At 44.9% G+C, this 25173-nt stretch overlaps 1 protein-coding gene across 1 annotated transcript; it reads left to right on the top strand.

Moving 5' to 3' along the window:
* Positions 1-4042: 4042 nt before the first annotated feature.
* Positions 4043-9464, top strand: LOC138648738 (cystatin-SA-like). Its single transcript, XM_069738588.1, has 3 exons — positions 4043-4314; positions 8627-8734; positions 9191-9464. Exons 1-3 carry the CDS (start codon positions 4093-4095, stop codon positions 9272-9274), a joined length of 414 nt encoding a protein of 137 aa, XP_069594689.1. The 5' UTR covers positions 4043-4092; the 3' UTR covers positions 9275-9464.
* The last annotated feature ends 15709 nt before the right edge of the window (positions 9465-25173 follow it).

The raw sequence follows: 25173 nt of genomic DNA, 5'->3' as shown, positions 1-25173 counted from the left end.
CCTTCCTAAAGTTCAGTGTTTTTGTGACTCCCTGACAAGTCCCCCTAGTGAAAGACAGGTGAAACTGCACAATATTGTGGTCGCTATTTCCTAAATGCCCAACCACCTGCAGATTTGTTATTCTGTCAGGTCTATTAGATAGTATTAGGTCTAAAAGTGCTGCTCCTCTGGTTGGATTCTGCACCAATTGTGAAAGATAATTTTTCTTGGTTATTAGCAGAAACCTGTTGCCTTTATGGGTTTCACAGGTTTCTGTTTCCCAGTTAATATCCGGGTAGTTAAAGTCCCCCATAACCAGGACCTCATTATGGGTTGCAGCTTCATCTATCTGCTTTAGAAGTAGACTTTCCATGGTTTCTGTTATATTTGGGGGTTTGTAACAGACCCCAATGAGAATTTTGTTACCATTTTTCCCTCCATGAATTTCGACCCATATGGATTCGACATCCTCATTCCCTTCGCTAATATCCTCCCTTAAAGTGGACTTTAGACAAGACTTTACATAGAGACAAACCCCTCCTCCTCTCCGATTTTTACGATCCTTTCTAAACAGACTGTAACCCTGTAAGTTAACTGCCCAGTCATAGCTTTCATCTAACCATGTCTCGGTTATTCCCACTATGTCAAAGTTACCTGTAGATATTTCTGCTTCTAGTTCTTCCATCTTGTTTGTCAGGCTTCTGGCGTTTGCGAGCATGCAGTTTAGAGGATTTTGTTTTGTTCCAATCTCCTCGCTGTGGATTGTTTTAGAAATGTTCTTACCTCCCTTCTGAGTATGTTTTTCTGGGTCTTCTTTGTTCGAGTCTAATGTTTTTCTTCCCGTCCCCTCTTCTTCTAGTTTAACGCCCTCCTGATGAGTGAAGCGAGTCTTCTGGCGAATGTGTGTTTCCCAGGTTTGTTGAGGTGTAGTCCGTCTCTGGCGAGGAGTCCATCGTACAAGTAATTCACACCGTGGTCCAGGAATCCGAATCCTTGTTGTCTGCACCATCGTCTTAGCCAGTTGTTTGCATCAAGGATCCTGTTCCATCTCCTGGTGTCATGCCCGTCTACTGGAAGGATAGAAGAAAAAACTACCTGTGCATCCAGTTCCTTTACTTTCTTCCCCAACTCTTCAAAGTCCTTGCAGATTGTCGGTAGGTCCTTCCTTGCTGTGTCATTGGTGCCAACATGTATCAGAAGAAATGGGTGGACGTCCTTGGAGCTGAAGAGCTTTGGTATCCTATCGGTCACATCCTTGATCATCGCACCTGGAAGGCAGCATACTTCTCTTGCAGTTATGTCCGGTCTGCAGATGGCTGCTTCGGTGCCTCTCAGTAGTGAGTCTCCCACCACCACCACTCTTCGTTGCTTCTTGGCTGTACTTTTTGCTGTCACTTGTTGCTGTGTGCCCTTTTCTTTTTTGCTTGCTGGTATTGCTTCATCCTTAGGTGTGCCATCTTCATCCTCTACAAAGATTTGATATCGGTTCTTCAGTTGTGTGATTTCTCCATGGTCTTCTTGCTTCTTTTGGTTACATGCTTCCACTCATCTGCTTTTGGAGGTTCTCTGACACTTTTTTCACCTTCTGTGACCAGTAGAGATGCTTCTGTTCTGTCTAGGAAGTCTTCATTCTCTTTGATGAGTTTCAAAGTTGCTATTCTTTCTTCCAGACCCCGCACCTTTTCTTCTAAAAGGGCCACTAGTCTACACTTCTGATCTGACAGGTGAAATTCGATTCTTCTTCTGGTCGATCTGTGAACATGTAGCACATGCTGCAGCTCACCATGTAGTGCGGGGTCTGTCACTCTCTACCTATCCTCCATATGTAGTGCGGGGTCTGTCACTCTCTACCTGTCCTCCATATGTAGTGCGGGGTCTGTCACTCTCTACCTGTCCTCCATATGTAGTGCGGGGTCTGTCACTCTCTACCTGCCTCCATTTGTAGTGCGGGGTCTGTCACTCTCTACCTGTCCTCCATATGTAGTGCGGGGTCTGTCACTCTCTACCTGCCTCCATATGTAGTGCGGGGTCTGTCACTCTCTACCTGTCCTCCATGTGTAGTGCGGGGTCTGTCACTTTCTACCTGCCTCCATTTGTAGTGTGGGGTCTGTCACTCTCTACCTGCCTCCATTTGTAGTACGGGGTCTGTCACTCTACCTGTCCTCCATGTGTAGTGCGGGGTCTGTCACTCTCTACCTGTCCTCCATATGTAGTGCGGGGTCTGTCACTCTCTACCTGTCCTCCATGTGTAGTGCGGGGTCTGTCACTCTCTACCTGTCCTCCATATGTAGTGCAGGGCCTGTCACTCTCTAGCTACCACCATATGTAGTCAAGGCCGGCGTTAGGGGCATGAAGGCCCGATGATTTCTACATACACCCCTGGAGGAGTACGAAACCTACAGTAACTCAAATTAATAGTTTATATTTATATATAATGCTAAAGACATCAATATTTATGCAGGAAGCACAACGTTATCTTATGATAATGCTCCGAGCATTAATAGAGTTAAAGGGGTTGTCTAGTAAAAACAGCTTATCATCTGGCTACAGTACAGGAAATACCTTGCTGATTGGTGGGGGTCCGACCACTGGCACCAGCAGTGATTGGCAGAACTGGGCACCTTTATTTCCAAAACACAAGGCCAAGTCAACCTGTCATTGGCTACAGCAGAGCAAAGTGAAGGTTCAGGAGTGTCCATCTCAGTCTCCTGACCTCAATATCATTGATTCACTATGGGGAAATCTCAAGCGCACAGTTCATGCTAGACTGCCCAGGAATTTATAGGAACTGGAGGCTTTCTGCCAAGAACATTGGGCAGCTTTACCATCTGAGAAAATAAAGAACCTCATCCACAACTACCACAAAAGACTTCAAACTGCCATTGATGCTAGAGGGGGCAATACACAGTATTAAGAAATGAGGTATGTAAACTATTGATCAGGGTCATTTGGATGTTTGGGGTTGTCATTAAGATTTAAAAAGATAAAACACAGTAATTTGACAATAAATGGCTTCACCCAACCACTAACCATGATTGAAGAAAAAGATTTGGTGTTATCATTCATATTCTCTGAAAAAAAGGCCAAGAAAGCAAAAATTCTGCCTGGGAAAGTAAACTTTTGAGCACAACTGTATGCTGGTGATATTTGGTTACAGTCTAGTGGTATAAAATAGCAAGAGGATTAATAGACAAAGTCTCCTTCACCGTTTCTACCACAGAAAAATCAGGAATAATAGCAAAAATAATGTGGTTTAAAACATAACATTCACTAGTTAGTTTCTAAAAAGAGGTCTACAGCCTCCATAAAATCAATGTGAACAATTTACCAGCACACAAATTCCACAAATGAATATTTCAACTCCCTGTTTGGGAGGAGGAATAGGTTTGGGACATCACAAAAGACATATTGTGAACCAACAAGAAGCCCAAAAATCCCACCATGGGGAATTCAAATTAAGCTAATTTTCTCCATACTGTTCACATATATTAATATGGTCTAAAATAATATATTCTGCCACATATCATTTATTGCAAGTTATAGAGAAGAAAAAAGGAACAATCTCAACAGTTGTTGTTTTTTTTTCTTTTCTTTTTTCCTTTACTTGCAACTTCAAGGAGTTGGGATCCCTGTCCAATCCTTGTAAGTCCCTGTTATTTGGCTGACCCTGGTACCCCAAAACTCCCACCCTTACAAGTTTTTCGTGTTGCAGTATTTCTGCACCTATTAGGTTTTTTTGCACGTTTTACTTATTTTGAGATGGTACAGAGCAATGGTGGAGCTATGTCACAGGCTCGAACTGTCAATCTTCAGGAACACAATGTTCCCCAGTATGCAGGGAGGCGTTGAGGCTGGGGAGACGTGTGCATCCGAACTACAAACATGACATACCCATTTAAGAAGGGCCTTTACAAGACCTACATCTGTAAACTAACCACACAATCCTTTGTTGACAGGTCCTAATATTTGCGGTTAGTAAAGTTACAGGACTTGGCTCCTCACACGTGTACTTAGAGGGATAGGCTGGATTCCATTAGCATATATATTAGTTGTCACCATCTTAGCATTGCAGGACGTCTTGTGCCGTATTTCTTGCATGTATCAGACGGAAATATGAATTCTATCATACTCCTCTTCTTCTCTTTTGGCTATTGCGCCCCCGTGGAGGAATTGATTAAAGCAGAGGTTGCTCCTGTTCTCGGAGGATGGAACACTTTGCCCCTGGACTCCGAAAGAGTAATCAACATGGTAAAGCTTCTCCTAAACTCGTACAATAAGGAAAGTTTAAGTTCGTACTGGAGCAAGATCACTGCCGTGGAGGAGGCATTGATGCAGGTAAAGAATTGAGTTCTTGCAGTGATTGCTTTTTCACTTTTCATAGTTTGTAGCTTACATTTTCATAATTACATAACTGAAAAACGAAAACCCAATGTCCTGTAAAATCATCGAAGAATCGACAATGGGGATCGTGTCGGATGAGAACTGATGTAACACTAATCGTGGTTGGAGAGCAACAAATTCTCTCTTCTCTCACAACACAACATAACCTCTATATTGGCTGAACACAACAATATTGGCAAAATGGTCCAACAGTCTAATATTTATGGGGGCCTCCTGACTCTTCAGCCACAGATGATGTCGGAATGTAGAAGGAACCGGCTGTTGGATTTCCAATGGCCCATTCTTTTGTTCACCAGGAGACAAGCCACCACCAGAAGAGGCTGGCAGTGTCTTTCCCATAAAGAATAAATATGTATACAGCCGTAGCCAAAAGTTTTTTTTTGTTTTTTTAGATATGCCATATAGTTCCGATCTGGTTAGTTGTACTTTTTATGGTCGTTACTAAGTGGGAGATGTTCACAGTATCCTGTGGGGTGTGTCTTTAGGCTGCTCTCCCATAGATGAACTTTCAGCTGAGAGTTACAATTTATGGAGGAGTTAGGAGATACTTGTCCAATTGGCCAACAGCTGGCCAATGTATATGCCACTGATGATACAAAGATTTCCAGATTGGGGACTTGGCTATCAGTGGGGTCCCATTGGTAGAACTGCCTATTGCATCCATGCATCCGCCATAGCAAAGCCTCTGATTGCCACCTGATCCCACTATACAGTTGTGCTCAAAGGTTTACATACTCCCGCAGAATTTTTGCTTTCTTTGCCTTTTTTCAGAGAATATGAATAATAACACCAAAACTGTTTCTCCACTCATGGTTAGTGGTTGGGCGAAGCCATGTATTGTCAAACTACTGTGTTTTCTATTTTTAAATCATAATGATAACCCAAAACATCCAAATGACCCTGATCAAAAGTTTACATACCCTGGTGATTGTGGCCTGATAACAAGCACAGAAGTTGACACAAATGGGTTTGAATGGCTGCTAAAGGTAACATCCTCACCTGTGACCTGTTTGCTTGTAATCAGTGTGCATAAAAGCTGAGTGAGTTTCTGGGATCCAGACAGACTCTTGCACCTTTCATCCAGCCACTGATGTTTCTGGATTGTGAGTCATGGGGAAAGCAAAATAATTGTCAATGGATCTACAGGAAAAGGTAGTTGAACTGTATAAAACAGGAAAGGGATACAAACAAATATCCAAGGAATTGATAATGCCAGCCAGCAGCGTTCAAACTGTGATTAACAAATGGAAAATCAAGGGCTCTGTAAAAACAAACCAAGGTCAGGTAGACCAACAAAAATGTCATCCACAACTGCCAGGAAAATTGTTCGTGATGCAAAGAAAAGCCCACAAATAACATCAGTTGAAATACAGGACTCTCTGAAAACTAGTGGTGTGGCTGTTTCAAGATGCCCAATAAGCAGGCACTTGAAGAAAAATGGGCTGCATGTCAAGTCGCCAGAAGAAAGCTATTACTACGCAAATGACACAAAGTATTTTGCCTACAATACGCAAAACAGCACAGAGACAAGCCTTAAAACTTCTGGAACAAGGTAATTTGGAGTGATGGGACCAAAGTTAAACATTTTGGCCACAACCATAAACGTTACATTTGAAGAGAGGTCAACAAGGCCTATGATGAAAGGAACACGATTCCTACTGTAAAGCACGGAGGTGGATGACTGTTTTTTTTGGAATGTGTGAGCTACAAAGGCACAGGAAACTTGGTCAAAGTTGAAGGAAAGGTGAATGCAGCACGTTATCAGGAAATACTGGAGGCAAATTTGCACTCATCAGCGCGGAAGCTGCACATGGGACGTACTTGGACGTTCCAACATGACAACAATCCAAAACACAAGGCCAAGTCGACCTGTCATTGGCTACAGCAGAACAAAGTGAAGGTTCTGGAGTGGCCATCTCAGTCTCCTGACCTCAATATCATTGAGCCACTCTGGGGAGATCTTAAGCGTTCAATTCATGCTAGACAGCCCAGGGATTTACAGGAACTGAAGGCTTTTTTTGGGGCAACTTTACCATCAGAGAAACTAAAGAACCTCATCCACAACTACCACCAAAGACTTCAAGCTGTCATTGATGTTAGAGGGGGAAATACACAGTATTAAGAAAAGGTTGTATATGAACTGTTGATCAGGGTCATTTGGATATTTTGGGTTGTCATTATCATTTAAAAAGATAAAGCACAGTAGTTTGACAATAAATGGCTTCACCCATCCACTAACCATGAGTGGAGAAAGAGTTTTGGTGTTATCATTAATATTCTCTGAAAAAAGGCCAAGAAAGCTAAAATTCTGGCTGGGTATGTAAACTTTTGAGCACAACTGTAATTGATGGATTTGCCAACGAATACCCTAGATCACTGACAGATTCCATTCAACCACTTCTTGTTGCTGAGCATAAGCCCTGAGCTGCTGTAATATGGGCAATATCTGTAGCACATCTATTTGCCTACTATGCACAACATATACAGTGGGGGGGGGAAAAAGTATTTGATCCTTTGCTGATTTTGTAAGTTTGCCCACTGACAAAGCCATGAACAGTCTATAATTTTAAGGGTAGGTTAATTTTAACATCGAGAGATATAATATCAAAAATAAAATCCAAAAAATCACACTGTATAAATTATATAAATGTATTTGCATTTTGCAGTGAGAGATAAGTATTTGATCCCTTACCAACCCCTACAGACCAGTTAGACGCTCCAAATCAACTCGTCACCTGCATTAAAGACAGCTGTCTTACATAGTCACCTTTTATAAAAGACTCCTATCCACAGACTCAATTAATCAGTCAGACTCTAACCTCTACAACATGGGCAAGACCAAAGAGCTTTATAAAGGATGTCAGGGACAAGATCATAGACCTGCACAAAGCTGGAATGGGCTACAAAACCATAAGTAAGGTGCTGGGTGAGAAGGAGACAACTGTTGGTGCAATAGTAAGAAAATGGAAGAAATACAAAATGACTGTCAATTGACATCGATCTGGGGCACCATGCAAAATCTCACCTCGTGGGGTATCCCTGATCATGAGAAAGTGAGAGCTCAGACTAAAACTACACAGGGTGAACTTGTTAATGATATCAAGGCAGCTGGGACCACAGTCACCAAGAAAACCATTGGTAACACATTACGCCGTAAAGGTTTAATATCCTGCAGTGCCCGCAAGGTCCCCCTGCTCAAGAAGGCGCATGTGCAGGCCAGTCTGAAGTTTGCCAATGAACACCTGGATGATTCTGTGAGTGATTAGGAGAAGGTGCTGTGGTCAGATGAGACAAAATTGAGGTCTTTGGCATTAACTCAACTCGCCGTGTTTGGAGGAAGAGAAATGCTGTCTGTGACCCAAAGAACACCATCCCCACTGTCAAGCATGGAGGTGGAAACATTATGTTTTGGGGGTGTTTCTCTGCTAAGGGCACAGGACTACTTCACTGCATCAATGGCAAAATGGATGGAGCCATGTACCGTAAAATCCTAAGTGACAACCTCCTTCCCTCCGCCAAGACATTCAAATTGAGTCGTGGCTGGGTCTTCGAGCAAGACAATGACCCAAAATATACGGCCAAGGCAACAAAGGAGTGGCTCAAAGAGAAGCACATTAAGATTATGGAGTGGCCTAGCCAGTCTCCAGACCTTAATCCCATAAAAAACTTACGGAGGGAGTTGATGCTCAGAGTTGCCAAGCGACGGCCTCAAAATCTTAATGATTTAGAGATGATCTGCAAAGAGGAGTGGACCAAAATTCCTCCTGACATGTGAGCAAACGTGCGCAAAAAAATGTATTACTCAGTGAAGTAGAAGGGATAAACTAAGAGCCAAAACGGGATACTCTTGACCTAGTGACAGGTCCTCTTTAATGAATTTGGAGCATGTTACTTTAGGGAATCCTACATTGATACTGTATATCAAAACGCCAGTCATGATGAATCTAGACCTAAGTATGTCTATGGGTCAGTGCTGGTCCCAGAGGTTGGACCATGACCTCAAAGGCCATTAAATTAATAAATGTAAAAAGCTTTCATTGCAAAATAATCATCTGCAAATGTCTCGTGCGCACATCGCGTGACGAGATAATGTGACGTAGAGCATGGTTTTGCACATTATGCCAACTGTAACTACACCGGCCTCATCAAGTCTAAGAAAACTATTTAATAACGTATATATAGTATGTATAGTAAAATCTAAAGCTTTTACCATCTAATGTTTCTTCTTATGTTTTCCTCATTCAAGGTCACCGAAGGGATAAATTACCAATTTACAGTCATTATAGAGCCAACAGGGTGCCTCAAAGGAGAAAATTTAGAGACCTGCAAAACCCCCGGATTTGAATACATGACGGTACTACTAGTCTTTATTCTCAGTATACTTTGCTGTACTCAGAAACGCCAAGTTACCTGTAAATATACGTTTTATATATTGAAGCTTCTTATGCCCAAAAAATTGGGAGACCCCTGGAAAAAGAAGAGAATAGCCTACTATTCGGGGAGGTCTCCTCATAATTTGGGGTCTCCTTCGCCTTTGCTGCATATCTCTCCCTGCCTGGTGTAAAGCACCAGAACCTGGGAGGTTGTGCCATTACTTGGCATTGAGTGGCTGGAGGTTATCGATGGGGTCTTTGCGCTCGGGACTTCTATTCTGCGTCACGTGTTATTACGTTATCGTGCCTGGAGCCATCTCTTTTGTAAAGGTTGTAGGGGGCTTTGTGGTGGCATGACCCAGAATTGGGCAAATGTGGTTATTTATAATATGTACATGTAACAGTATTCTAGATTCTTTGTCTTTTATTCTCCACAGGTGGAAAAGTGTCATTATTTTATAAGGCAAAATCCTCCGAAATTCAAATTAACAATTATCGGCAAAACATGTGAAGAAATGTGATCGGCCATCAACAGTCATGTAGCGGTCACCCAGCCTGACTCCTCAGCAAGAAGATCCTGCCGGCCAGAAAAGTAGTAAAACTGCTAAAAATGCAATAATCACAGAAATATCTTAGATTATGTCTTCATTTTGTTTTTGGTTTATTCCATGTTATAGATTTTCTCGCTAATAAAATCAACGTAGTTTTTCCTTTTCTTTAATTAAAAAAAGTGGTTTATTAAAAATTTGCAAATTAGAAAATGTGCAACAAAAAAAGCCCAATTTCCCTTCTCCTCAAAACCTTCATGGGGAAAAAAAAAGAGATTAATTTTTGTGCAATATTGTGTCAAATATACATCATGTATTATGTTATGTCTGACCTGGGGAGGTATATCCTTGAAGCCCCGAGTCCGGAAAAGCAGTCCTGGTGCAACATGGACAGGAGGCGCTGGTGCAGCAGAACAAGGGACAGGGCTGTAGAGGAGATGCCACGGCAATGGAGCTGAGCTGGATCGGAGGTGACTGGTGAAGCTGCGCTGGATCGGAGGTGACTGGTGAAGCTGTGCTGGATCAGAGGTGACTGGTGAAGCCGCGCTGGATCGGAGGTGACTGGTGAAGTTGAGCTGGATCGGAGGTGACTGGTGAAGCTGTGCTGGATCGGAGTTGACTGGTGAAGTTGTGCTGGATCGGAGGTGACTGGTGAAGTTGAGCTGGATCGGAGGTGACTGGTGAAGCTGTGCTGGATCGGAGTTGACTGGTGAAGTTGTGCTGGATCGGAGGTGGCTGGTGAAGCCGCGCTGGATCGGAGGTGACTGGTGAAGCTGTGCTGGATCAGAGGTGACTGGTGAAGCAGCGCTGGATCGGCGGTGACTGGTGAAGCTGCGCTGGATCGGAGGTGACTGGTGAAGTTGTGCTGGATCAGAGGTGACTGGTGAAGCTGCGCTTGATCGGAGGTGACTGGTGACGCTGCGCTGGATCGGAGATGACTGGTGAAGATGTGCTGGATCGGAGGTGACTGGTGAAGCTGCGCTGGATCGGAGGTGACTGGTGAAGCTGTGCTGGATCAGAGGTGACTGGTGAAGTTGTGCTGGATCGGAAATGACTGGTGAAGATGTGCTGGATCGGAGGTGACTGGTGAAGTTGTGCTGGATCGGAGTTGACTGGTGAAGCTGTGCTGGATCGGAATTGACTGGTGAAGTTGTGCTGGATCGGAGGTGACTGGTGAAGCTGCGCTTGATCGGAGGTGACTGGTGAAGCTGTGCTGGATCGGAGATGACTGGTGAAGTTGTGCTGGATCGGAGGTGACTGGTGAAGTTGTGCTGGATCGGAGGTGACTGGTGAAGCTGTGCTGGATCGGAGATGACCGGTGAAGTTGTGCTGGATCGGAGGTGACTGGTGAAGCCGCGCTGGATCGATGGTGACTGGCGAAGCTGCGCTGGATCGGAGGTGACTGGTGAAGCTGTGCTTGATCGGAGGTGACTGGTAAAGCTGTGCTGGATCGGAGGTGACTGGTGAAGCCGCGCTGGATCGACGGTGACTGGTGAAGCTGCGCTGGATCGGAGGTGACTGGTGAAGCTGCGCTGGATCGACGGTGACTGGTGAAGCTGCGCTGGATCGGAGGTGACTGGTGAAGCTGTGCTTGATCGGAGGTGACTGGTAAAGCTGTGCTGGATCGGAGGTGACTGGTGAAGCCGCGCTGGGTCGACGGTGACTGATGTAGATGAGCTTGGAATACGGTGGTGACTGGTGAATATAAAACCAAAGGAACAAACCCAGAAAAGATAAAAGGACAAGAGGTTAAATAGGTTAAAATACCTTTATTAATAGTGGTACATAGTACTACAAGCACAAAGGTGCCAGCACTAAAAATATATAACAATAATCAAAATATAATCAGAATAAAATCACATAAATACGAAAAGGAACACCACACCTGGAAGAATGATAAATTAGTAGAATAAATAACTAAGAAGTTTAAATAGAAAGAAGCAATCCGCCAATTGTATCAGCCAAAATGATGCAGTAGTAAATGACTCAAAAGTGCCGGAAAAAAAGAGAAGTGATAATTATCAACATAAAGAGCCAAAAAGTGATAACCATCAAAAAATCAAATAGTAATTATCAATATGAATAACCATCAGTAGATGGTAAAAAAAAGAAGTAAAAAGTAGTAAATAAAATTAAGAAAAAACTGACACACTAAAAGATGTCAATGCAAAGTGCAATGTGATGAAAAAATTAAATATTGCAAAAAAAATTAATAAATACGTGAACATATACGTGAATGAAGGATTTGGTCAGGATAAAATACTGCAAGCAAGGAACAGATTAATGTAGTAATATACAGTACAGTCCAATCGTTTAGACGCACCTTCGCATTTAAAGCTTTTTCTGTATTTTCATGACTATGAAAATTGTACATTCACACTGAAGGCATCAAAACTATTAATTAACACATGTGGAATTATATACTTAACAAAAAAGTGTCAAACAACTGAAATTATGTCTTATATTCTAGGTTCTTCAAAGTAGCCACCTTTTGCTTTGATGACTGCTTTGCTCACTCTTGGCATTCTCTTGATGAGCTTCAAGAGGTAGTCACCGGGAATGGTCTTCCCACAATGTTGAAGGAGTTCCCAGAGATGCTTAGCACTTGTTGGCCCGTTTGCCTTCCCCCTGCGGTCCAGCTCACCCCAAACCATCTTGATTGGGTTCAGGTCTGGTGACTGTGGAGGCCAGGTCATCTGGCATAGCACCCCATCACTCTCCTTCTGGGTCAAATAGCCCTTACACAGCCTGGAGGTGTGTTTGGGGTCATTGTCCTGTTGAAAAATAAATGATGGTCCAACTAAACGCAAACCGGATGGAATAGCATGCCGCTGCAAGATGCTGTGGTAGCCATGCTGGTTCAGTATGCCTTCAATTTTGAATGAATCCCCAACAGTGTCACCAGCAAAGCACCCCCCACACCATCACACCTCCTCCTCCATGCTTCACGGTGGGAACCAGGCATGTAGAGTCCATCCGTTCACCTTTTCTGCATCGCACAAAGACACGGTGATTGGAACCAAAGATCCCAAATTTGGACTCATCAGACCAAAGCACAGATTTCCACTGGTCTAATGTCCATTCCTTGTGTTCTTTAGCCCAAACAAGTCTCTTCTGCTTGTTGCCTGTCCTTAGCAGTGGTTTCCTAGCAGCTATTTTACCATGAAAGCCTGCTGCACAAAGTCTCCTCTTAACAGTTGTAGAGATGTGTCTGCTGCTAGAACTCTGTGTGGCATTGACCTGGTCTCTAATCTGAGCTGCTATTAACCTGCGATTTGTGAGGCTGGTGACTCGGATAAACTTATCCTCAGAAGCAGAGGTGACTCTTGGTCTTCCTTTCCTGGGGCGGTCCTCATGTGAGCCAGTTTCTTTGTAGCGCTAGATGGTTTTTTCAACTGCACTTGGGGACACTTTCAAAGTTTTCCCAATTTTTCGGACTGACTGACCTTCATACTGACTGGTGAAACACTGCTGGATCGGAGGTGACTGGTGAAGCAGCTTTGGATCGGAGATGACTGGTGAAGCAGCTCTGGATCGGAGGTGACTGGTGAAGCACTGCTGGATCTGAGGTGACTGGTGAAGCAGCGCTGGATCGGAGGTGACTGGGGAAGCACTGCTGGATCTGAGGTGACTGGTGAAGCACTGCTGGATCTGAGGTGACTGGTGAAGCACTGCTGGATCTGAGGTGACTGGTGAAGCAGCGCTGGATCGGAGGTGACTGGTGAATCAGCGCTGGATCAGAGGTGACTGGTGAATCAGCGCTGGATCAGAGGTGACTGGTGAAGCAGCGCTGGATCGGAGGTGACTGGTGAAGCAGCTCTGGATCAGAGGTGACTGGTGAAGCAGCTCTGGATCAGAGGTGACTGGTGAAGCAGCTTTGGATCGGAGGTGACTGGTGAAGCAGCTCTGGATCGGAGGTGACTGGTGAAGTAGCTCTGGATTGGAGGTGACTGGTGAAGCAGCGCTGGATTGGAGGTGACTGGTGAAGCAGCGCTGGATCGGAGGTGACTGGTGAAGCAGTGCTGGATCGGAAGTGACTGGTGAAGCAGCTCTGGATCGGAGGTGACTGGTGAAGCAGCGCTGGATCGGAGGTGACTGGTGAAGCAGCACTGGATCGGAGGTGACTGGTGAAGCAGCTCTGGATCGGAGGTGACTGGTGAAGTAGCTCTGGATTGGAGGTGACTGGTGAAGCAGCGCTGGATCGGAGGTGACTGGTGAAGCAGCGCTGGATCAGAAGTGACTGGTGAAGCAGCTCTGGATCGGAGGTGACTGGTGAAGCAGCGCTGGATCGGAGGTGACTGGTGAAGCAGCGCTGGATCGGAGGTGACTGGTGAAGCAGCACTGGATCGGAGGTGACTGGTGAAGCAGCACTGGATCGGAGGTGACTGGTGAAGCAGCTCTGGATCGGAGGTGACTGGTGAAGCAGCTCTGGATCGGTGGTGACTGGTGAAGTAGCGCTGGATCGGAGGTGACTGGTGAAGCAGCGCTGGATCGGAGGTGACTGGTGAAGCACTGCTGGAATGGTGGTGACTGGTGTAGCAGCTCTGGATCGGAGGTGACTGGTGAAGCAGCTCTGCATCGGAGGTGACTGGTGAAGCAGCGCTGGATCGGTGGTGACTGGTGAAGCAGCGCTGCATCGGAGGTGACTGGTGAAGCAGCGCTGGATCGGTGGTGACTGGTGTAGCAGCTCTGGATCGGAGGTGACTGGTGAAGCAGCTCTGGATCGGAGGTGACTGGTGAAGCAGCGCTGGATCGGTGGTGACTGGTGTAGCAGCTCTGGATCGGTGGTGACTGGTGAAGCAGCGCTGCATCGGAGGTGACTGGTGAAGCAGCTCTGGATCGGTGGTGACTGGTGTAGCAGCTCTGGATCGGAGGTGACTGGTGAAGCAGCTTTGGATCGGAGGTGTCTGGTGAAGCAGCTCTGGATCGGAGGTGACTGGTGAAGCAGCTCTGGATCGGAGGTGACTGGTGTAGCAGCTCTGGATCGGAGGTGACTGGTGAAGCAGCTCTGGATCGGAGGCGTCTGGTGAAGCAGCGCTGGATCGGTGGTGACTGGTGAAGCAGCGCTGCATCGGAGGTGACTGGTGAAGCAGCGCTGGATCGGTGGTGACTGGTGTAGCAGCTCTGGATCGGAGGTGACTGGTGAAGCAGCTCTGGATCGGAGGTGACTGGTGAAGCAGCGCTGGATCGGTGGTGACTGGTGTAGCAGCTCTGGATCGGTGGTGACTGGTGAAGCAGCGCTGCATCGGAGGTGACTGGTGAAGCAGCTCTGGATCGGTGGTGACTGGTGTAGCAGCTCTGGATCGGAGGTGACTGGTGAAGCAGCTTTGGATCGGAGGTGTCTGGTGAAGCAGCTCTGGATCGGAGGTGACTGGTGAAGCAGCTCTGGATCGGAGGTGACTGGTGTAGCAGCTCTGGATCGGAGGTGACTGGTGAAGCAGCTCTGGATCGGAGGCGTCTGGTGAAGCAGCTCTGGATTGGAGGTGACTGGTGAAGCAGCTCTGGATCGGAGGTGACTGATGAAGCAGCTCTGGATCGGAGGTGACTGGTGAAGCAGCTCTGGATCGGAGGTGACTGGTGAAGCAGCTCTGGATCTGATGTGACTGGTGAAGCAGCGCTGGATCGACGGTGACTGGTGTAGCTTGGAATACAGATTTCTGGACTACTAGTTGTGTTTGCAGTGGTGGCTGAAGTAACAGTGCTGGGGCACTGATAACCAAAATAGCAATGCTGCATTAAACGGAAACATTTCACCACAAAGTAGTGTCAGAATACCAACTACTTGAGTAGTCAAGCTGTATCCTGCCACCTGATCTGGGTTATTTAATTCGGTAAGACAATATCCTATGGGGTTGCATTATACTTCTATGGGGCTGCATTATATTCTATGGGATACATTTCAAAAACCTGACCGTCACATCCTAAACATAGACTGATTGTGAACAGGTGCTGAACCTAGAGTCGCCAACTCGTATACAGTCAAGTAAATAAGGCAGCACACTGCAGCGCTAAAACATGAAATATGAAAATTTAACTGCATTACTGCACTAGAAATATGAAAAATGAGAGCGTTTAGCGCATAAAAATGGCCAATTTTATGTGTACCTGGTAGCCACTTTACGGCATCTCTCTTATACCAGGTCCTACACTTGCCTTTCCTCGCTGAGAATAAACGTCTCCATCTGAATGGGTACCTGTGAAACCTCTTCTTAGACTAAAATTCTCTCTCTCTGTGGAGGGGTATTGGACCTGCTGTAATTAAAACACCTGTGGCTAGGAGGTGGAGTGCTCGATCAGAAGGCTAGAGAATACATTTCAAAAACCTGACCGTCACATCCTAAACATAGACTGAGTGTGAACAGGTGCTGAACCTAGAGTCGCCAACTCGTATACAGTCAAGTAAATAAGGCAGCACACTGCAGCGCTAAAACATGCAAACATGAAATACGAAAATTTAACTGCATTACTGCACTAGAAATATGAAAAATGAGAGCGGTTAGCGCATAAAAATGGCCAATTTTATGTGTACCTGGTAGCCACTTTACGGCATCTCTCTTATACCAGGTCCTACACTTGCCTTTCCTCGCTGAGAATAAACATCTTCATCTGAATGGGTACATGTGAAACCTCTTCTTAGACTAAAACTCTCTCTCTCTGTGGAGGGGTATTGGACCTGCTGTAATTAAAACACCTGTGGCTAGGAGGTGGAGTGCTCGATCAGAAGGCTAAAGAATACATTTCAAAAACCTGACCGTCACATCCTAAACATAGACTGAGTGTGAACAGGTGTTTTAATTACAGCAGGTCCAATACCCCTCCACAGAGAGAGAGAATTTTAGTCTAAGAAGAGGTTTCACAGGTACCCATTCAGATGGAGACGTTTATTCTCAGCGAGGAAAGGCAAGTGTAGGACCTGGTATAAGAGAGATGCCGTAAAGTGGCTACCAGGTACACACAAAATTGGCCATTTTTATGCGCTAAACGCTCTCATTTTTCATATTTCTAGTGCAGTAATGCAGTTAAATTTTCGTATTTCATGTTTGCATGTTTTAGCGCTGCAGTGTGCTGCCTTATTTACTTGATTATATTCTATGGGATTCATTATACTGTACGTGACTGCATTATACTCTATGAGGCTACATTATATTCTCTGGGGCTGCATTATACACCTATGGGGCTGTGTTATACTCTATGTGGCTACATTATACTCTGAGGCTACATTATATTCTATAGGCTTCATTATACTCTATGGGGCTGCATTATACTTCTTTGGGGCTGCATTATATTCTATGGGGGTGCATTATACTGCTATTTGGCCGCGTTATACCTCTATGGGGCTGAATTAGATTATAGGGGCCTGCATTATACTCTATGGGGGTGTATTGTACACTATGGGGGTGCATTGTACACTATGGGGGTGCATTGTACTCTATGGGTCTGCATTATATTCTATGGGGCTGCATTATATTCTATGGGGCTGCATTATACTCCTATGAGGCTGCATTATACGTCTATGGGGCTGAAGGTGGGAGCTCTTTATACTAGGTTTATACAGCGGCTGACCAAACAGGTATACAAAAGATTGTACATTACTTTATGTTTCTAGTTTGTATTTTGCAAGTGCCTCACTCATGGCAAGCAGTCAGCTACTTGATATTTGAGATGTATACAGTAGATATATCTTTAACTATGTTTTCAACTATGGAATCAGTCAGTGATGTCTTGTCTACTTAATAGAGCTAAAATAATTATAGTTAAAGGTTTTTATGCGCTAATATATGCACTTTATAGTTTAAAGGTTTACTGCCATCTGCTGGCCAGTCAAAATAATTACAACTGGCTATTTTGGTTTTCTGAAGAGTTGCAAGGGGAAACTGAGAACATTAAAAATTAGGAGTAGATAGTTCCTTTATGACAGTATAACTTGTTCTTCAGCCGAAAAACTCCAATATCCAACAGACAAGTGTATGCTTATTTTGATATCATGAAGTGGTGAATCATACAATCATTGTATAACTGCACTGGAGCTTTTGCCTTCTAATCTTTTCAGTACCTATTCCTGAATTTTATAACATTCAACTAACTTTTATATTGATTTTATATTGATTTTTCTAAATAAAAAATTATGTTGTCATTATTAAGAAGGATTATGGGGCTAAATTATACTATATGGAGGACTATGGGGCTACATTATACTCCTATGAAGCTGCATTGTACTCCTATGGGGCTGCATTATATTCCTATAGGGGTGCATTATACTCCTATGGGGCTGCATTTTACTCCTCTGTGGGGGCTGCATTGTACTCCTATGGGGCTGCATTATACTCCTATGGGGGTACATTATACTCTTATGGGGGTGCATTATACTCCTATGGGGGTGCATTATATCCCTATGGGGCTGCATTATACTCCTATGGGGCTGCATTGTACGCCTATGGGGCTTCATTATACACCTATGGGGCTGCATTATACTCCAATGGGGCTGCATTGTACACCTATAGGGCTGCACTGTACTCTAGTGTGTGGCCGCATTGTACTATACGGAGGACTATGGTGCACATTATACTATATTGAGGACTATGGGGTGCATTTTACTTTATGGAGCACTATGGGGTGTGCATTATACTATGTGGAGCACTATGGTGTGTGTATAATACTGTATGGAGTACTATGGCGTGTGCAGTACACAATATGGAGGACTATGGGGTGCATTATACTATATTATTATTTATTATTATTATACATTTTTATAAGCGCCATTTATTCCATGGCGCTTTACATGTGAATACGGGGCAAATATAGACAAATACATTAAACATGAACAAATAACAAGGCACACGGGTACATAAGGAGAGAGGACCCTGCCCGCGAGGGCTCACAGTCTGCAGGGGGTGGGTGAGGATACACTAGTAGATCTGGTTGTGCGGCAGTTCAGTAGGTTCAGGATCACTGCAGGCTGTAGGCTTGTCGGAAGAGGTGGGTCTTCAGGTTCTTTTTGAAGGTTTCTATGGTAGGCGAGAGTCTGATGTGTTGGGGTAGAGAGTTCCAGAGTAGGGGGGAAGCACGGGAGAAGTCTTGGATGCGGTTGTGGGAAGAAGAGATAAGAGGGGAGTAGAGAAGGAGATCTTGAGAGGATCGGAGGTTGCGTGTAGGTAGGTACCGGGAGACCATGTCACAGATGTATGGAGGAGACAGGTTGTGGATGGCTTTGTATGTCATTGTGAGGGTTTTAAACTGGAGTCTCTGGGCGATAGGAAGCCAGTGAAGGGCTTGACATAGGGGAGAGGCTGGGGAATAGCGGGGAGACAGGTAGATTAGTCGGGCAGCAGAGTGTAGGATGGATTGGAGTGGTGCCAGAGTGCTAGAGGGGAGTCCAGAGAGTAGGAGGTTGCAGTCAAGGCGGGAGATGATAAGGGCATGCACTAGCGTTTTTGTGGTGTCGCAGTCAAGGAAAGCACGGATCCGGGAAATATTTTTGAGTTTGAGACGGCAGGAGGAGGCAAGAGCTTGGATATGTGGCTTGAATAAGAGGGCAGAGTTGAGGTTCACCCCGAGGCATCGGGCGTGTGGGACTGGGGAAAGTGAGCAGCCATTGATATTGATGGATAGGTCTGTTGGAGGGGTAGAGTGAGATGGGGGAAAGATGAGGGAGGAAAATTTGTCACGATTCACACCATGACCGTCACCCCCACGTCACGGGTCGGGGTGACTTTAGGCCAACAGACGGCTATCACATGTGCAGGGGGGCTTATCTTAGTTATCCCTCCACTCCACAATGTGATGAAAAAACACACACAAGGCTATTGACCTCTTATTTTACAGCAGGGGATTATTCTAGGTATCCCACTGCTCTTCAATATACCACGAACTGCAGGGATTTATGTATATCCCACTTACAGTTCCACTTGAAACTTGCAGCTCTCTGGTGCCCCCTTACTCTCTGGTCAGATTAGGTACTGCACCTAGGGTAATTAGTCGCCAGAAAAGCTGCCTGCTATGTACTGGCTATTGGGCACGCTGCAGCGACGTGATTAACTACTCCCACTCAGGCAGGAACAATAATTATCAACGCCGCAGTCGCTACAACGACTCCCAAAGGCACTGTACAAAGGTATGCTGCCACCAGCTTCGATTAAACGGGTCCGAAGTTAACCCAAAACAGTAGCGTAATTCCCTTCAGAAGACTTAGGGTTCGTTTTAGAACAGGAGAACTATTGGGCGTATTATACTCTGTGGAAGACTATGGGGTGTATATTATGCTATATGGAGGGATATGGGGCACATTATACTATATGGAGGAACATGGGGTGCATTATACTATGTTGAGTACTACGCAGTGCATTATACTAAACAAGCATAATGCTGCCTATTCATCGAGTGATTGGATTGTTTATGCCGGAACAGAAATCCTTGTTCTCAGCAGCACATCGCCGGTGTAAACTGCAGATATGCTGCTGATAACATGATACTGTATGGGGACAGATTGATCTACTAATGATCATTCTTTCTCCATCATTCTTCGTCATCCGGTGTAAAGAGGCCGGGAAACGACTTTGATATTGTTGATCGCTCGTTTAACGTCCTGAACGTGGTGGTGCATCGTGAGCATTCGGGGCCCCACTTTAAACTTTTGCCCTGAACCCCACTTTGTCTAACACCAGCCCTGTATGTAATGCAGGGTCTTTGACTCTCTACCTTCCCCCATATGTTGTGCAGGGTCTGTCTCTCTCCTTGTCCTCCATGTGTAGTGAGGGGTCTGTCACCGCTGGGACCCGCAGTGATCAGCAGAACTGGGCACCTTTATTCCCATTAGTGTGGATCAGCGATGCTCTTGCTCAACTGGAGCTCTGTTTTTTCCCTATAAGGCTGGCGTGGATTTTGCCGGCTACCCCCATAAAGAATGAATAGAGCGGTAGTCAAGCACGCAACCTGCAGCTCCATTTGGTAATGGGGATAACATTCGGTGGGGGTCCTAGTAATGGGATATCAACCAAACTGCAAGTTAGCACATTGGATGGCTTAACGAAATGGTTCTTGTGTTCTTTATTAGAGGGAGGATGATTGACTCTTTGACAGTGGCATTTTGTGGGGCACAAAGACAGGGTACTATTACTACAGAGGGCACCGAGGGGCATTATTACTGTGTAGGGCACTGGTTATAGCACTAGATGGTTTGAGTAGTGGTGATGGGCTGTGAGGAGGGTGATGGAAAGCAGTAAGCTGAAGATGTCTCTGTGCAGAGATGAGTTATAGATGGAAGAAGAGGTAATGACGGTCTGGGCCAAATGGAGAAGAAAAGGGAAAATGAATGATTACAATCATTCAGAACGTAATTGGAGAGAAGCTGTCTGGTACATACATCTGCTCTGCAGGACACCATTATATCAATGCTAGTACAGAGGTTTTGGTTAATGATCAGTATGGCGGTATTATCACTACTATATATGATGGTGATATTTGGTTACAGTCTGCTGGTATTTGACTTTTAGTATTTGGTGACTTTTTCATGTTGCATTTTTTTTTTGCATCTATTATGTTTTTTTGCACGTTTTACTTATTTTTTATCTCCTTTTTTTACGTATGCAGCAGAGCTGAGTGTGTATGTGTACGTGTATACAGTTGTGGCCAAAAGTTTTGAGACTGACCCACAAATTTTGGGTTTCACTCATTTTCCGGCTTCAGTGTTTTTAGAACATTTGGCCTGATGTGTCTGAAGTGTAATTATTAATTGTATTGTGAAGTTTATAAACTTTTATTGACAAAATGCATAAAGTTTATGCAAAGACTCATTATGTACAGAGGCTGACCTTTAATTTTGAAGACTTTTTTTATTCGCCCTGACAGCTGGATATCGGCTTCTGGGCCAACTCCTGACTGATGACCGCCTGATTCTTGTCTAATCAGCGCTTGGAGTTTATCACAATTTCTGTGTCCTTTGTTTGTCCATACGGTTGTTGAAGATCGACCGCAGGTTCTCAATGGGAATGAGGAGAGTTTCCAGGACATGGACCCAAAATGTCAATGTTTTTTTCACCGAGCCACTTCGTTATCACTTTTGCCTTGTGACTAGAGATGAGTGAATATGTTAGAAAAATGATCGCCAAACATAAATTTGGCACAAATATGGCAGATTCGGATTCGTGATAGGAAACTCCTGAAAATTTTTGTAAAATCGGAAAAGTGGGTAGAACTCAGAGGAGCGGCGTGCTTGTAAAAAAAAATGTTTTCTAACTTTATGTGTACACATTGCGACTTGGCAATCAGGGCACAGGAAACATCCACAATGTCCTGACGCAATGGCTTGTGTTATTGGCTGCTGAAATCACATGTCCCTCTCCATATGAAGAGCGGACATCTTCTTTTAGCACCATTTTGTCACTAGCACAGTGCAGAGAGGCTGATCCTGACGCTGGGCCTGGGTACTGATAGATTTTAGCTAGTTATCTAGGCGGTTGTTTCTAAGTCAGATAGTTTAGATAGCGTCCTGTGTGGCTGTGAAATCGACCTTCAAGCAGATTTTTTTTGTGCCGTTAGTGAGATCCACAGACAAAGACAGCAGGGCACACAGGGCCGCCATCAGGGCATTACTACTTTTACTGCTGTAAGGGGCCTGGTGAGCAGAAGCAAAGGAGGAGGGGCCCGGACTGCCGCCGTATCTGTGCATCATGAATTGCGGTATGTGTTAAAAGGGCCCACTGAGACGCTTTCAAGCACGGGGCCCAAGAAAACCTGGAGCCGGCTCTGCCTTTACCCATGCTTATATGCATGATTGGACACGTTGCTACTTGGCTGATATTGCAGGGATGACTTTAATGCTCATGTGCTGTGTCTTTGTTACACATACTACATATATTCCACCTATCATACTCTCCTTTTAGGTATGTTATAATTCATTGCCTTGTGTGTCCATGCATGTTTGATTTTTTTTTTTTGCTTTATTTTGAATGGGGCGAAAGGGGGGTGATTTGAACTTTTACATTTTTTTATATTTTTAATAACTTTTTCTTTCACTTTCGGCATGCTTCAATAGTTTCCATGGGAGACTAGAAGCTGCCATAACACAATCGGCTCTGCTACATACAGGCGATGATCAGATCGCCTGCATGTAGCAGAATTGCTGACTTGCTATGAGCGCCAACCACCGGGTGGCGCTCATAGTAATCCGGCACTGACAACCATACAGGTCTGCTGAAGACCCTCTGGTTGTCATGCCAATCTATCGGTGACCTGCTATCACGTGACTGGGGTCACCGATGGGCGGATTTCTGGCCCAATGGCCGGAAGGGAGCGTTAAATGCCACTGCCAGAGTGCTCTGCTTTCACTTTACGGCCGGCAGTCAGTCAGTGCGGGAAGCAGACGGCAAGGGACCTGACGGACACCGGAATGTAAGTATGTAGTGTTTTTTTTTTTTTACATTTACGATGGTAACCAGGATAAACATCGGGTTACTAAGCGCGGCCCTGTGCTTAGTAACCCGATGTTTACCCTGGTTACAAGCGAACGCATCGCTGGATCGGTGTCACACACACCGATCCAGCGATGACAGCGGGAGATCCAGCGACGAAAGAATGTTCCAAACGATCTGCTACGACGTACGATTCTCAGCAGGATCCCTGATCGCTGCTGCGTGTCAGACACAGCGATATCGTATAGATATCGCTGGAACGTCACGAATCGTACCGTCGTAGCGATCAAAATGGCACTGTGTGACGGTACCCTTAGCAGCAAGATTTTAGCTAGTTAGCTAGGTGGTTGTATATCAGTGAGATAGTGTAGCTAGATAGTGTCCGTTGTGGCTGTTCAATTTACCTTCCACAATTTTTTTAGGCAATTATTGAGGTCCACAGACAAAGCCAGCAGGGCACATGTCATACAAGTGTGTTGTGCACACTTCTATTGTGCTCCATGCACGAGTATAGCGTACTAAATATTTTTTTCACTAGCTAAATGTGACACAGCCTGCTGTATCTCACCTTGTCATTTAGTGCTGTGGTGATATGAAACGGTCTGCAGAACTTACGCATATTAAAAAAAAATCTAATTTTTCAACTGCAAAATGTTATACAGCCCGCCATATCACACTTTGTAATTTTGTTGGGTTGGAATTAAGCTGTCTGCAGATCTCACACACATAACCAAAACATTGTTTCTGATGCTAAACATCATAATGTAGGGGACCTAACTTTAAAATAGTTTGCAGCATCTAGTGTGTTATAGAGGCCTGATCCAGAGGCCACAAAAACATTCTTCTGTTCCTAGTGTCACACAGTAGGGGACCTGACTTTAACCCCTTTCTGCCAGCTGACGGAATAGTACGTCAGCTGGCAGATCCCCTGCTTTGAGGTGGGCTCCGGCGGTGAGCCCACCTCAAAGCCGCGACATGTCAGCTGTTTTGTACAGCTGACATGTGCGCGCAATGAGCGCGAGCGGAATCGCGATCCGCCCGCGCTCATTAACTAGTTAAATGCCGCCGTCAAGCGCTGACAGCGGCATTTAACTAGCGCTCCCGGCCGCGCGGCCGGAGGTCCTCGCACTGCTGACCCCCGTCACATGATCGGGGGTCAGCAGTGCATCGCCATAACAACCAGAGGTCTCCTTGAGACCTCTATGGTTGTTGATGGCCGATTGCTTTGAGCGCCACCCTGTGGTCGGCGTTCAAAGCAACCCTGCATTTCTGCTACATAGAGGTGATCTGTGCTTCACCTGTATGTAGCAGAGCCGATCGAGTTATGCGTGCTTCTAGCCTCCCATGGAGGCTATTGAAGCATGCTAAAATTAAAAAAAAAAGTGATTAAAAATATAAAAAAAATAAAAAATATATAAAAGTTCAAATCACCCCCCTTTCGCCCCAATCAAAATAAAACAAAAAAAAATCAAACATACACATATTTGGTATCGCCGCGTTCGGAATCGCCCGATCTATCAATAAAAACAAAGGATTAACCTGACCGCTAAATGACGTAGCGAGAAAAAAAATCAAAACGCCAAAATTGCGTTTTTTTGGTCGCCGCGACATTGCATTAAAATGCAATAACGGGCGATCAAAAGAACGTATCTACACCAAAATGGTATCATTAAAAACGCCAGCTCGGCACGCAAAAAATAAGCCCTCACCTGACCCCAGATCACGAAAATTGGAGACGCTACGGGTATCGGAAAATCGCGCAATTTTTTTTTTTTTTTTTTTTTTTAGCAAAATTTGGAAAATTTTTTCACCACTTAGATAAAAAATAACCTAGATATGTTTGGTGTCTATGAACTCGTAATGACCTGGAGAATCATAATGGCAGGTTAGTTTTAGCATTTAGTGAACCTAGCAAAAAAGCCAAACAAAAAACAAGTGTGAGATTGCACTTTTTTTGCAATTTCATCACACTTGGAATTTTTTTCCCGTTTTCTGTTACATGGCATGGTAAAATCAATGGTATCGTTCAAAAGTACATCTCGTCCCGCAAAAAATAAGCCGTCACATGGCCATATTCACGGAAAAATAAAAAAGTTATGGCTCTGGGAAGGAGGGGAGCAAAAAACGAAAATGAAAAAGCGGAAAAAGCTCCGGGGGTGAAGGGGTTAAAATAGTTTGCAGCATCTAGTGTGTTATAGAGGCCTGATCCAGAGGCCACCAAAAAATTCTTCTGTTCCTAGTGTCATACCGAGGCAAGCTTACACACGTGCCTTGCATGGCTCATGTCCTCAACCTGGTGGTATAGCGATTTCTCTGCCACTATCCTGGCCTGGGTGAGCTGCTTCAGAAAGCACGGAAGCTGTGTTTTCACTTCTGCCTTTCACACCACTTAGGTCATTGACTTGCATCGTTACAGAGGTCTTTGTCCCTTCCAGTTAACAGGTTGATATGCGGTGTGCCGACACG

This window comes from Ranitomeya imitator, chromosome 9, assembly GCF_032444005.1.
Source record: "Ranitomeya imitator isolate aRanImi1 chromosome 9, aRanImi1.pri, whole genome shotgun sequence".
NCBI lineage: Eukaryota > Metazoa > Chordata > Amphibia > Anura > Dendrobatidae > Ranitomeya > Ranitomeya imitator.
The sequence above is the reverse complement of the archived record's forward strand: the minus strand, read 5'-3'. Positions and strand labels throughout refer to the sequence as shown.

Bases quoted from the DNA above. Each gene is read 5' to 3' on its own strand.
- LOC138648738 (XM_069738588.1), top strand. From the start codon at position 4,093: ATGAATTCTATCATACTCCTCTTCTTCTCTTTTGGCTATTGCGCCCCC. The intron at 4,315-8,626 runs GTAAAGAATTGA...TCCTCATTCAAG, and splicing joins TGGAGGAGGCATTGATGCAG to GTCACCGAAGGGATAAATTA. The intron at 8,735-9,190 runs GTACTACTAGTC...TATTCTCCACAG, and splicing joins CCGGATTTGAATACATGACG to GTGGAAAAGTGTCATTATTT.